The sequence below is a fragment of the Prunus persica genome, chromosome G2 (genome assembly GCF_000346465.2).
Source record: "Prunus persica cultivar Lovell chromosome G2, Prunus_persica_NCBIv2, whole genome shotgun sequence".
NCBI classification, from domain to species: Eukaryota; Viridiplantae; Streptophyta; class Magnoliopsida; order Rosales; family Rosaceae; genus Prunus; species Prunus persica.
In genome coordinates this window covers 20,685,345-20,699,079 of record NC_034010.1, presented here as the reverse complement: position 1 = coordinate 20,699,079, position 13,735 = coordinate 20,685,345, and the positions used below count along the sequence as shown (strand labels likewise).

Sequence of the window (13,735 nt, the reverse complement as noted above, 5' to 3'; positions counted from 1 at the left end):
TGAGGGGTTTTGCAACTTTCCTTTTAGGTTAATTTTGCAACCTTGTAAGTTCTAAAAACAAACAATTTTTTTTGCAACTTTGCAGGGGCCCCTCCTTTTGTTGACCCAACAAATCTAAGAATAAGATCACATTGCATATGCCAATCATATCTCAATTATACAATTTTATAATGTTTATAGTGAACATTATTTTGGGCAATATTTAAAAAAGAACAGTTTATTTTGGATAAAATGATCATTTATAGGAAAGAGAGCATGACAGCAAACCGAGATATAGGCCAAAAGTTATAGCTTAATGCTTAATCCTAATAACAGGGTAAGGTAGTTCCAAATTTGACTGTAGGAACTTCACAATCAGACGCCTGAGCAGCCGAATGCTTAACAAAAATATAAGGGCTCCAGTTGAATTAACAAAGTAGAAGGATGAAAATAGGCACAACAGGTGAGGACCCTCGCCGGCATCACCATAGCAGAAAGTGTGCGGAAGATCCAACATTTGATGAAGTTCAGGGAAGATCCAACGCCCAACCACATGAAGCTTCTAATGACCATACTTCTGAAACTCCCACTCGCTATTATCTGGGTTTAAATGATAACCACAACAAGAGTTAGAAAAGAGAAAAAAAAAAATTGTTCTGTAAATACAAAAGCCCAGGAAAATAAAATTTAATACAAGACTGAGAAGGGGACGATTAAGGCAAAGTCATACCTAATGGACACACTTGGCGGGTCTTGAGCCATCGGCTTATGCAGTGAAAGTGGAATGCATGGTTGCAAACCCCTACAGAGACAAAAACCAACAGTTGAGACAAAGAAACCACATGCTTAATGCTAGATGCAAGTATCCATTTGAAGCATTTTAACTGACAAACAAGCTTTAAGGGCGCATAAAATAAAAACTAAAAGCCAGTTCCATAAGGTGAATGAGTGGTATAAACACGGTACATAGAGCTTTAAGGGGGCATAAAATGCTTAATGAAAACAGAAGCTACAGAAAATAGGATGATTGGTTCTGTAATACAACTTCAAGAACCTCCATTTTTTATATAGGAAAATAATCTCCATTTTTAAATCAAGGAGTCCTCCTTTTATTTCTTTACTTTTAAAGCATTAACCGAGCCCCAAACATGTCAAGGATAATCACCATGTCTACATATAGCATGACCTCAGGTGAAAAGTAGTAATCCACCAAATCCTTCCCTTTCCCCATTACGTAGAATGTATCGGGAAAGAAAAAACAACCACAATGGTCTTGATTACAAATGCAAGTAAGCATTTCGATCTATACAAGTTCCTATACTGAATCAATATCAATGGCCTAGCAAGCAGAACAAAAACTTAAAAATTAGTTTACGCATAAACTGAAAGCTGAAGCATACCCCAAGCAACTGTACACTCCTCGCTTGTGGCGCTTGCCTGGTTTGCTTGGCACTCAATGCCTACTCACCACCAAACAACAAAATTTGTAAGTAAACAAATAATCAAGAACAAAAATTAACAATTAAAAAACTAAAAAAAATAACTCACAGAGATCCATGATATGGTTCCTGCAAATGGCACAGTTATCAACAACAATATCTGCATACAACAGACCAAAACGTCATTACATGGTTGGAATACCAGATTTTTTAACTTCTAAACCCAAAGGAATCAGAGTTAGGGTTTACCCCAGGCCCAGAGAGCGACAGCATTCCACTTCTTGATCTCAAATCGCTTGGGCTTCTTGGTCGATGAACCTGCACTGCTTGAAGCCTCGCCTACCGGAACCATAGGCACATCTGAATCCAATGTCGCCATGGCTTTTCCTTGATCTTAGTGCACGGATTTGGGTGCTTCTTTCTTTCTTCGAAAGGACTAGCAAAGAAAAAAGCATGCAGGAACCCGTTAGTTTAAAACAAGAATGCCCTAAGAGTAAGAAAGTGGAAGTCAAATTTCATCAAATATCTCATAAAAAAATTGGTTGAAATAGCACCTTTTCTTTAGTTTATAAGATTTGGAAAGAAGATTTTATTTCTATTATCTTTTATTTGTTCTACCAAGATATTTGAAACGATATACCGAAGGATTTTCAGGGAGACGATGTTTAAAATTTCCATAGTTACTAGAACTGGAAAGAACAATCCCTAAAACTGTGTTCCAGCTAAGGCCATATACCCAATGAAGTGAGAAGCAGAGGCATGTCAAATTCAGTCAACTAAGAACAATTCTCCATTGGTTAAGGGCACAATACCCAGATAAATCTTTCACACATGTGTTTGTGGTAAATATTATAAGTTTTTTTTTTCTTTTAACGAAAATAGCTTCATAGGAGGAGTAAAGCAGTGCAATAAATCCCCAAGAACTCAGAAACCATTGATCATGAGAAACATAAAAGCAAACCCAAAAGGGGAAAATAATCAACCAAAGATACAAATTGAAAACAATGAAAAATGGAAAACCATTAAGCAGAATAATAAATAAAAAAAATTAAAGTAAATCAATACAAGGATAAACACAGGTAGAACACAAGAATTAAACACAACCCATGTTTAGGAATACAAAAAAATACTGAGAAAAAGCGCAATTAAAGAATAATCATGATTAAGCATAAGCGTTTCAGACATTAAAAAAACAAATTGAAAAATTTTAGAAACGGAAAAAGAAAAAAAATACTAACCTGAGAAAGAGGAAGAGCGCGATCGGAGGCAAAAAGAAAAATATAAGAAGGTTTCGGAGTGATGGGTGGGCCAGAGGTCGCGACCTAGAAGACGAGAGAGAAAGAAGCTTCTGAGAACATTAAAAACTGCTGAACGGGAGGTAGAGTCGGGGAAAGAGAGGTGCATCATATAAATTATAATTATTGTTTTGGCCCCCTGCTCTTTTCGAAATATAAGTTTTACCCCTGACCTTTCACGAAAGCTAAGCCACTGCCACGTAGACTAAAATTAATATTAAAAAAAATGTAAATATTGTAAATTTCTCGAATGTTCTTTAAAACCTCATAGCAAGACAGAACCTTCAGCAACAAGTAGGATTTCATAGCTGAGCAGAACTTGAACCTGGGTTTAGGGTTTTTCTTCCCGCCATCAATTATTGAGTGGGGCTTTCATTGAGATTCCCAGGTATAAAATTTTGTATTTTTTTCCCGCCATCAATTATCAATCGGATTTCTCAGCTGATTTTAGAATTTTTTGTTTTAACGTGAGCTGATTTTATGTAGTTGTTGTCCTTCAATTCAAACAATATGGTTTTTTATTTTTAATTTCATATTAAATAATGTGTATAATGGTTGTGTTGAGAGTGAGTTGAGAAATAGAAGGGAGATGGTTTCTAGGTTTAGTGGATGTTGAGTTTGTAGTTTTTGCTGTTTTATGTCTATAAACCAAGAGGAGTATAAATTTACTTGTTAGATGATGATTTTGTGATTATAAATCTTCCGTTATGCTGTAGTAAGTCTACATCTTGATCATGTTTTCTATCTGAGAAGGATCAATAGAGCACATGTGAGTTTTTTTGCCACATTGTTATTTTTTCATCAATTTAGGATTTGAAAGTTCTGATTTCTTTGGTTTCATTATCAGTGAATTGGTTTCGTAATGGATAAAACCGCATTGCAAGAGTTCTTTGTACCTGAAGATGTTCTCCAGATACTTTTAAGTGCGTCAAACTCATCTACCCTCATAGATTCGTTGGAAACTTTAATACAAGTTTGCAGAGCAGCTGATGGTCGTGCGGACCTTGCCTCTAAGAGTATTCTTCCTTCTGTTGTCCAGCTCATCCAATCTCTCCCTTACCCTTCTGGTCGCCACCTTCTCACATTGTCATTAAAGCTCCTGAGAAATCTTTGTGCGGGAGAGGTTTCAAATCAGAAGTCATTTCTTGAACAAAGTGGAGTTGCAATCATATCGAATGTTTTGAACTCTGCGAATATTTCTTTGGAGCCAGATTCTGGGGTCATTCGTATGGGGTTGCAAGTTCTTGCTAATGTTTCTTTGGCTGGAGAACGACATCAGCATGAAATTTGGCAGCAACTTTTTCCAAAAGAATTTTTGGCTCTTGCAAGAGTTCAGAGCCGGGAAACTTGTGATCCATTGTGCATGGTTATCTTTGCTTGTTGTGATGGAAGCCCTGAACTGTTCGAAAAGCTTTGCGGTGATGGTGGAATAACTATTATGAAAGAGATTGTAAGGACTACTGCTGCAGGTAAGTGTCTTTTTTTTTGGTATCTTACATTTATTTTATTGATACCGATTGAGTTTCTGTGCTGAAGCCTAATATTAATGAAACAAGTGCTAATTTGTGACTTTTTACCTTTTGGGTGTGTTACCAGTTGGCTTTGGAGAAGATTGGGTCAAGTTGCTTCTCTCAAGAATCTGTTTAGAAGGACCTTACTTCTCGTCACTGTTCTCTAATTTAGGCTTTGCTACTAGTGAGAATGTTGAAGATACTGAATTTAGAGAAGACCTTTTCTCATCAGACCAAGCATTTTTCTTGAGAATCATATCAGACATCTTAAATGAGCGGCTTAGAGAGATTACTGTCCCTCGTGATTTTGCTTTGTGTGTTTTTGGGATATTCAAGAAATCCGTTGGGGCTCTTAATTGTGTAACAAGGGGCCAGTCTGGACTTCCAACAGGCACTAGTATGATAGACGTTCTAGGATACTCACTCACAATTCTGAGAGATGTATGTGCCCAGAAGACTTTAAGAGGCTTTCAAGAGGACCTGGGGGATGCTGTTGATGTTTTGCTATCCCATGGTCTTATAGAACTAATTTTATGTTTACTTCGTGATCTTGAGCCGCCAGCAATAATTAGGAAAGCTATCAAACAAGGTGAGGGCCAAGATGGAACAAATTCGGGTTCGTCAAAACCATGCCCGTACAAAGGATTTCGAAGAGATATAGTTGCAGTGATTGGCAATTGCACATATCAAAGGAAGCCTGTCCAAGATGAGATTAGGCAAAGGGATGGGATTCTTCTGCTCTTGCAACAGTGTGGTCTTGATGAAGACAACCCGTTCTTAAAGGAGTGGGGAATTTGGTGTGTCAGAAATTTATTGGAAGGGAATGAAGACAACAAACGGGTAGTGACTGAATTGGAGCTTCAAGGGTCTGTTGATGCGCCAGAAATTGCTGGACTTGGTTTCCGAGTTGAGGTAAATCCAGAAACTGGACGGCCAAAGCTTGTTAATGTCTCATGATGGTTGAAGAATGTAGTTAATCTGAAGCCGATTACTGACCCTGATGTCGTCTATCTCAAATGCTTGATGGTTTTCTTATATTAATTTTTTTTTTTCCCAAGCTCAGGCGTCTCTTGTGGTTCTTTGTATTTTGTTCTGGTTGGCAAACAAAATTTCATAGGTATGGAATGTGCATGACAGAAAATTGAGGCACAGAAAGGTTTTTTTTTACTTTGGTGGTGAACAAGTTCAGCAAATCTTTAAGAACTTGAACGTGTGGATGTATTGAATTGAACAAGTTTTGTGGGCACAACACACGTCTTTAAGTATCAAGTTCTATTTTTTTTTCCCCAATATTGTAATACGATTTTCATTATTTCCTTTAATGCTTTATACAAGAAAAGTACTTCGACCAAAAACAAACATCAAAAGATGCACAACCCGAACTATAATAATCTACAAGGCAGGTGTCTAACAATATACTATCTATAAGGACCAAACTTGTACGGTGGGTTGAAAAAGTGTGAAAAAAAAAACACCAAAATTGTGCCGTCCGTAAATGAATTGTTCTCCCAAAACCCACAAACTGGATTTGATTTGCAGATCAAATGGTTAGGTTTTCTTGAATTCCAAGGAACGAACCAGTTATATTTCCTCCCACGTCAGGGAAATTCTCACTTCCAGGAAGGGAAGTCACTTTACCTTTTCGATCAACTTCAACTGGATACTTCAATAGATGACCCATAATCTCTGTTACCTCTTCAGCAGCAAATTGTTTCCAATTCATCTCACCCATTGATCTAATTCTCCTTACGCATTCAAGACTCTCTGGTTGTGTGAAGCAGTCCTCAATGGTTCCGGTGTGTTCTGCCCATAGCGACATTCTGTATCCATATATCTATGAAGCAAACAATCCCAACATGAAGTCAGATATCATATATTAAGTTAATTTGAAACCGCCGAAAACAACTAAATGGTTAAGCATTGGATTAAACGACATATATTCTTTCATGACATTTTAGAATTTGTATCACATATTAAATGCTTTTGGCGACATCAATAAAAAGTGATGATTCCAGGAATCAAATTTAAAGTTGGCGTTATCGTTCTGGTAAAATTGTTTACTTAGTGATCTATTCCACTCTAACGATTTTATTAATGCCTCGAAATGCTGAGGAAAACAATCGAGAAGGCTTCGTTCTGGCACCTAGTCCTCAATCCTATGGTACTTATGACTTTAGAATATTCTTCACCATTATTCATGCTTCAATTAAATAAAGTTCAAGTGGAAAACATACATTCATCAGTATGTCCTTTTATATAGATAATAATAACTCAAAAACTAACAATACTAGTTATAAGGTTACCTGTCCATGAGGGCTAGAATGTTTTCTTGCCCAGGTATGATGAGGTTGATAGGACCCCATTGCAATTTCAGTGTCTCTTGTTCCTTCCATAGATCGCTGGTTGATGTTTGCAGACCCCACTATTACATACTCGTCATCAACTATCATGCCTTTCGAATGAACATAAATCATAAATCGCCGGCTCTTTTGACTAAGTGCCTAGAAACATGAGATACAGCAGATATATAGGTAAATTTGTGGTACAACAGATACAAGGACAAATGGTAATTTCAACCACAAAACATCAGAAATGTTTCAACTCTCTTTTTCTCTAAATGGTGCATTTTTTTAAAAGATAAAAGATATATACCTGAGGAGTGTTTGCTGCAGTAGGACTTCCAGAGACTGATGTGTCATTTCCATCTATAGCCTCACGATTGCCAAGACAGAAGAAGTTTAAATAGTCCTGGGGGGAGAATGCACCTTCCAGCCCAACTTCCACTAAAGCCTTGTAAATCGTCTCATACATCATTTGCATTGTCTTGTGCTGAAACAATCAATAAAAGATCCCAGAAAAACACCATTTAGAACTCAGCCAATACAGAGTCTGTAGATTTTATTAGTAGATGATGAAACCATCCAGCATTGAATTTAATTATTCCAGGAAAATTTTATCTTACAATCCGCCTTCCTTTCTCTCCCTCCCCTTTGAACAACAGTTTTAAACAACAATATAAGCGAAAACCAATGTGACAAACCAAAGCCTCCTCTAAAAGTTCTAGCTCAGTTGACATTTAGATTCCTGGGTCTTACTTAACTACCTCCACAATGTAGAACTCAGGGGTATCACAAATTTCCCCACTTTAACCGCTAATGTCCTTGCTAGAAGAGAAATCACACATCTACCAATAAGCAATCCTTTTCACTGTGGCAGGGAATCATTTACCTACCATTGCTCAAGAGGCTGATGCCCTTCCCCTCATCGGTAGGGGAGTATCACACCTCAGTTCTGTCAGATTTCACATATAACAGAGACTTTTTCATATTAAATAATCCAATTTGTATGTTAAAATCTATATATATATATACATATATATATATATATATATATACTGAGTCACATGTTTCTAATTACAGAAATTCTGGAATAAGCATTAATTTTTTTGAATTCTTGACTAAACAAAGGGTTCAATTACCAAGTTAATAATTAAGGCTTACCTGCCAAAAAAGAATTCTTTGTGTTGCTGCACCTGTTGGAACACCCTCTGGCCACATTGGAATGACGATATATGCAGCAAATCTCTCATTTGCTCGGATCTTACTAGCAATCTTAAGGGCAATTTCCATAGGAATCAAATTATTAGCACCTGCATAAAAATTTAAAAAGTTACTAAGACCAAGTCTGACCATGATTCTGGATTCCATATATAAAGTTAACATTGACAATATAAGGTATTTTAGTTCTTAGGTGGACAGGTGCCAAAATTTATACTTGGTGAAACCCCCCACCCCTGCTTTACCATTAATGATACTGCCAAATGATACCCAAACAAAAACCAAAAAACCTTGCCATAATAGATGGCGGAGATTTGGGGACATGGCAGACAAAGAGTGTGCATTTTGATACTCCATCAAATGAGTCCAACAAAATTCCAATGCTAGCTGTCATTCCATTTAATTATTTACAACAGTGGCTATTTATGTAAAATTTTGCTCTTATATATAGGTCCAATTCAAGCCCTAGATGATTTGTTTTCATGGACCGAATGTTCTGCAATTCCAATTCTAAATGTTACTCCATGTACTTGTTTAAAAAAGTGACTAGTTAAAAGTAATATTGTAGCTCTTATATGAAGGTTGAGTTCATGAAGCTTTTTTTTGTGGACCTAACTTTTTGAGACAGTGTGAGTGCTTCCATATTCAACTCTATACATCTGTGAAACTGATGTTCATCTGTAATTTTGTGTTGACTGAAAAGGTGACTAAAAATGCAATCCTAAAAAGCAGCACATTTTACCCATTTATATCTATCCATATCTCTACATATGAAAATGTTCCTCACCTAAGTCTTTATACGAACTCCAATTGTATGAGGACCCAATGAAGTACTGATTCTCTATATAAATGAAATGCTGGGCAGCACGGATGGCCTTCACGTAGGCTGTATGTATGCTCATGTCAATCAGCACATTTTTTCCACACACCAAGTTCTGTTACAATACATCATTAATCATCAGTCCAAATGTCAACCTCCAAAAGATCACAGAAAAGAGAAAACTGTCAGTAAATGTCCCTTCACCTTGCTTGTTGCTTCTTTTGGATCCTTTGGGAAACCTTTAACAGAATTTGAGTCAATTGAACGAAAAATCTGCATGGTGAAACACCAGAGAGAGAACATTTTCATTTGTAAGTGCACAAATATATGCCAACTAATTTCAATAGTTACTCTTTTTCTTTTGCCTTGGAAAATTCGAATACAGGATCTACTCAGTCCCACCCCTTTACCTGTCGATACAAGTTTCAGGGGCAACCTCAATAATCAGTTACAACCATATTACCTGAACATGCCAAGTTTCAGGATCGTTGTCACTAGTGGAAGCAGCATGGGACGCTCCAATGATGTCTGGAATCCTTTCTAGCTTGAGCAGAGCATCACCATATCCAATTTTTTTCAGTTTTTTCATCCCATGTGGTTTTGAAGCCTTTAGCCAGCGCTCTTCAAAGTTTGTCAAAACATCATACGCTGCTGGCCCATCAAGTCTAGAGTGCAAGTCATGCCATGGCTCTCTTGGACAACCAACAGTGCTACCCTTTGAAGAGATAAAACCATATAGATAAATAGCAGAGAACAACTCGTAAATTGATGAGTGATAACTAGACTCTGTAAACTGGGGAAAAAAAACTTAATTTGATGACAATGATTGTGAAGTTATCATGCAAATCTCATTGAGAACAATTGTTTTGTAAATACAAATTTGAAGTATTGGTATAAGTTTAAAAAAAAATTATATTATCTGGGTCCCCTATGAACTAAATTTCTGCCTCCATCAATGAGTCAACTATGGTGGACACATAAGGTTCAAATTTGAGCTATAAGCTACTTCTTTTTTTGGCATGGAGTTCCAATAAATGAAAAGTTGGAGTTCCAATAAATGAAAAGTAAGTTACAACTTAACTATACAGCTATGCAATTACAAAGAGGTCTCATAATTACCGTGTATGTTGGGTTGTGATAGTCATCTTTATGCACTGTTTGTAACGTCCTAAATAGAGGGTGATGTGGAGTATCATACCGACCATCGCATAAGTCAAGTCCCCCAACAAATGCTACGATTTTCCTCCTACTATTACCAGCATCAGTGTCCACTATCACAGTTTTCTGATGGTGAGTATAGATCGTCCCAACTTCCTGGAAAATATAGAAGCAATTCAATGCAAAACATTACAAAACAAAGACAAAAATTACAAGAAACATGAAGACAAATACATGAAAAGTGGTTATATCAGCTAACCCTCAATCCAAGCTAATTGAGGTCAGCAAAACAGCTGTACAACGGCTATTACAAAATAAAAGTGTTTAGACAATCCCAATCGATCTGTTGTTTCACTTGCATTGTTAAATTGTAAGATTCTTTTATAAGCACCTGAGAGGAAGGAAAGCCTAAGAAGGTTTCAGAAACTTTATTGTCTTTATGACCTGTATTTCAATTTTTTGTCCTCTGTAAAGAAAGTGTAGAAGAATTATCTTGTGCAATACTTTCCTGTGACTTCATTTTTTTGAAAAACAATTGTGAAGTTAAGCATTAAACTGTTTAGTTTGCAACTAATAGACCAAGGCTTTAGATATATACTGACGTTGCTCAAAACTGCTATAAGCTGTGAATGCTTACGAAATTTCCAAAACTTAGTAAAACTGTAAAGCCTATGGAGATCTAGAAAATCAACTGCCTTAAAAATTACATCAAGTTCAGAAAATAATAGGACCACGAAAATACAAACAGAATTAGATGCACAATATTAAGTAATGAAAAATGGCAACATAGCAATATCCAGAAAATGCATGATTATTCCTAACCCTTTGCTTGACCCAGCTATGTCGTTTTCCCGCAGTGCGGGGACAAAGTAACACTTGCACTGAAGAGTGCTTGAAAAATCGCCGAATTTCTTCATCATGGGTTTGCATGATTCCATCCTGCAACAAAAAAATTGTTATGTTCAATTGGAAAATACATACAACAAAGGTTTCCGGTTAGAATTTAAAAGGGAAAATAATGTGTAAAACAATTCAACAAAAGGATTATATCACTGACTCTACCAACAACGTCAGTTGCCCTAATCTAAACCAATGTATCATGATAGCCAAATTCTGGCATTCATTTATCTTGTGATTCAATAGTCATTTGCAATTACGCTTTTTGTGATGTGACGTAAACTAAGTAAATGGACTTGCATCCAAGAATTTCACAAGATGAGTTATATATTACAAAGATAAAGAAAACAAAACGACTGAACTTTTAGAACCACAATCCCTTGATAGAATACCATTCCAAAATACGAAAATTCGAAGAATACTTACTGTTTTATAACCCAAAATGCTTCTTGAAGTAGGGTCATCCCAAACAAGTAACAGCACTCTCACTCCTTCCTGGGACTTGGACCTCAGAAGATCCCCTATGGTGCAATTTGACGCACCACTAACATCCCGAACTAATCTAACATTGTGCCAAACTGACCACCCAGCAATGTAAATTAAACGCCGGGCCTGACGTATTGCATCGAAAATGTCATGCCAACACCTCCCATGCACATATGGCATCCCCCCATCTAATATCAAGTTCGGAAGGCACCCATCTGGGACATGGGCATCTTGATAAAGAGTTACTTTTCCACCTGTCCTAAGAGGAAAATATGTGCCAGGAACCCCAAAATAATCAGGGCCTGCCCCCACTCCATTATGGTAAACGCTCAATTTCTCAATTGGAATGTACTGAATTGAAAGTCTTAGGACAGCTCCAGCTTTACATTGCTTCCCACTAGTATTCAAGATCGGATAAACTCCCTCAACTCTTGCTCCCGTGTAAATCTGTTCGACTGGAATTGCCACAACTCCAATAAGCTGAGACCCCACAAGATCACTATCTTTAACAACAAAGTGCACTTCAGCAGCATAATGTGCTACTGGAACATTGAAATGTTGTGTCCAAACAGGAAATTCAGAATTGCTAATCACATATGTCCTCCCAATTACAGCATTTGAAACTGAAATTGACACGTATGGATCACTAGTAATCTTACGGCTTGACTGCCCATCAGTTTTGCTGCTTCCACTCCCTGGTAACCTCAAAAACATATCTCCCAAAGTCTTGTGGAACATGTCCATATTCGGAAGGTTTCTCGCTTCATATACCCAAATGTCCAAATTCCCATGTAAAAGCAAGACCTTCAAGGAACCTTTATTCTGCAATGGAATAATCTGCAAACTCTGGCTATGTTGTGACCCATTAAACGAACTTGAATGGGTATAAGCAGAATGACTCGGTGATTCAATCTGACCTGAATAAGACATCTCCCAACTACTGGAAAATGAGCTATTAGGATACGCATACAACTCCCCCTGAGTATCATACCTTGCACTACTGGGAGTTGAAGTTGCCAATTCTTGCACTAAAGGTGATGGGGGTGCAGAGGGATCCAAAGATTGATTGTCAGACAAATGCACATTACTCAAAAGCTGATCCAAGGGCGGGTAAGCAGAAGAGTGAGGAGGCACGAGTTCTGCACCATTATCATGAAATGAAGCCCCCCCAATTCCTACTGGACAGCTATCATGCCGTTGATGATTCGAGAACCTACTGGGACGCAGAGGGGCTTGATGCGGGCTTTCAGGCGGCGGGTAAGCCTCAGACTGTTGGTAGTGGTAATGGGAAGCACCATACTTGAAACTGCTATGCTGCTGAATGGATGGCAGAGGACCACTATGGGAAATTGGACGAGCCGGGGGGTATGGATATGGATAGGGAGGCTGGTTATAGTCTAAAGGCCCTGAATGGGGGGAGGATGAAGAAGGTGATGGAGGATATGCATAAGGGTAAGGATATGAAGGATTGTACGGTGGGTATGGATATGGAGCAGGTTGATATTGATCTGGAGGTGGAGGAGGGTATTGAGAAGGAGGCTGGTGAGGGTAAGGGTAAGAATTCTGGTATGGGTATGGGTATGGGTATTGTGAAGAACCATTATTATCCATTGCACAATTCAGGTTCTTAGCTTCTTATTGGCAGAAAATGAACAAAAACTTGTTATCAAATATCAAAAAGGCATGAACTTGATATCTAATGGGTTTTCAAGGAAATTTCTATAATACATATATTCTGCTTTGAACTTGAAATCTAAGGGTTAATAGTATGAAGGGTTTACAATTGGGACTTAAAAAAATGAATCTTTTACAGAAGGTGAACAGGATACACCAAGAGATCAAAAGGGTTTTTGATTCCTAGTGAGAGTATATATTATGTGCAACAAGAGAAGAAGCTCAATAGAATTATATATTTTATATAACAATTAGAAGATCCCAAAAAGTAGAGAGCTTTAGCATTCCAGAAAGAGAAAACCCAGATGGAGGTTTACCTTATTGGGGTTGATATACAGGGAGATTGAAAGAATGTATTGGAACATTCAAAGAAATGCAGACCAAGAAGAAGGAAGGAACAGGAGCTGGACTTTTAGATCAACATCTTCATGATTCTACCTTCGTGTTTGACAACGTGTGCAGTGCCCAAATTTCCAGTTTCAGCCCGTTGCCGTCCACGTGGAGCATTCTGACTGGCTGAAGACTAGGACCCACGGCCACCTCAGCATCATGCTTTGCCTATTTAATTTTTTCCTCAAACTTTCGTTTTTGTTTTATTTTATTTATTTATTTTTCGGATGAAAAAACATAAATAAGACAAAACAGTAGAAATGGCCAACAAATGGACGTTTCTTGTTGACGTGTGTCTTAAGAACTTCGAGAAATAAGAAATTAAATGAAAATTGAAAATAACGCGTTACTTACTTTCCCTAAGGAAAGGGAAAGAAGTGCTTTAAAAAGCAAAAATAATAAAACGTGAAAAGATTTAAATTTGAACACAATCTAAGGGATTGGGTATTTAATGGGTTATATTTGACAGAAATGTTGGAACCAATTGAAGTGAATCTCCTCCCGCTTTGGAATTCACATTGAATGCAAA

At 37.4% G+C, this 13,735-nt stretch overlaps 3 protein-coding genes across 4 annotated transcripts; 1 reads left to right on the top strand and 2 right to left on the bottom strand.

Moving 5' to 3' along the window:
* On the bottom strand, positions 132 to 2,814 carry LOC18785603 (RING-box protein 1a). The gene is made up of 6 exons (XM_007218557.2): positions 2,657 to 2,814; positions 1,668 to 1,854; positions 1,528 to 1,578; positions 1,380 to 1,439; positions 710 to 781; positions 132 to 579 (listed from the first exon to the last, which is right to left on the bottom strand). Exons 2-6 carry the CDS (start codon positions 1,795 to 1,797, stop codon positions 542 to 544), a joined length of 351 nt encoding a protein of 116 aa, XP_007218619.1. The 5' UTR covers positions 1,798 to 1,854; positions 2,657 to 2,814; the 3' UTR covers positions 132 to 541.
* Positions 2,901 to 5,514, top strand: LOC18785462 (ataxin-10). 2 transcript variants are annotated; one of them, XM_007218992.2, is made up of 3 exons: positions 2,901 to 3,101; positions 3,561 to 4,182; positions 4,310 to 5,514. In XM_007218992.2, exons 2-3 carry the CDS (start codon positions 3,576 to 3,578, stop codon positions 5,179 to 5,181), a joined length of 1,479 nt encoding a protein of 492 aa, XP_007219054.1. In that variant the 5' UTR covers positions 2,901 to 3,101; positions 3,561 to 3,575; the 3' UTR covers positions 5,182 to 5,514. The 2 variants fall into 2 exon arrangements, with proteins under 2 accessions (XP_007219054.1, XP_020412218.1); XM_020556629.1 differs by lacking the exon at positions 2,901 to 3,101 and adding an exon at positions 3,122 to 3,482.
* LOC18786591 (phospholipase D gamma 1) lies at positions 5,500 to 13,253 on the bottom strand. The gene is made up of 10 exons (XM_007218845.2): positions 11,083 to 13,253; positions 10,582 to 10,698; positions 9,721 to 9,915; positions 9,065 to 9,316; positions 8,806 to 8,874; positions 8,569 to 8,716; positions 7,725 to 7,873; positions 6,877 to 7,053; positions 6,528 to 6,725; positions 5,500 to 6,058 (listed from the first exon to the last, which is right to left on the bottom strand). Exons 1-10 carry the CDS (start codon positions 12,751 to 12,753, stop codon positions 5,765 to 5,767), a joined length of 3,270 nt encoding a protein of 1,089 aa, XP_007218907.1. The 5' UTR covers positions 12,754 to 13,253; the 3' UTR covers positions 5,500 to 5,764.

Bases quoted from the DNA above. Each gene is read 5' to 3' on its own strand.
- LOC18785603 (XM_007218557.2), bottom strand. From the start codon at position 1,797: ATGGCGACATTGGATTCAGATGTGCCTATGGTTCCGGTAGGCGAGGCT. The intron at 1,579-1,667 runs GTAAACCCTAAC...TGTTGTATGCAG, and splicing joins TGTCGCTCTCTGGGCCTGGG to ATATTGTTGTTGATAACTGT. The intron at 1,440-1,527 runs GTGAGTTATTTT...GGTGGTGAGTAG, and splicing joins GAACCATATCATGGATCTCT to GCATTGAGTGCCAAGCAAAC.
- LOC18785462 (XM_007218992.2), top strand. From the start codon at position 3,576: ATGGATAAAACCGCATTGCAAGAGTTCTTTGTACCTGAAGATGTTCTC. The intron at 4,183-4,309 runs GTAAGTGTCTTT...GTGTGTTACCAG, and splicing joins TGTAAGGACTACTGCTGCAG to TTGGCTTTGGAGAAGATTGG.
- LOC18786591 (XM_007218845.2), bottom strand. From the start codon at position 12,753: ATGGATAATAATGGTTCTTCACAATACCCATACCCATACCCATACCAG. The intron at 8,875-9,064 runs GTAATATGGTTG...TTCACCATGCAG, and splicing joins CTGAAACTTGGCATGTTCAG to ATTTTTCGTTCAATTGACTC. The intron at 7,874-8,568 runs GTGAGGAACATT...ATTTTTATGCAG, and splicing joins GAGTTCGTATAAAGACTTAG to GTGCTAATAATTTGATTCCT.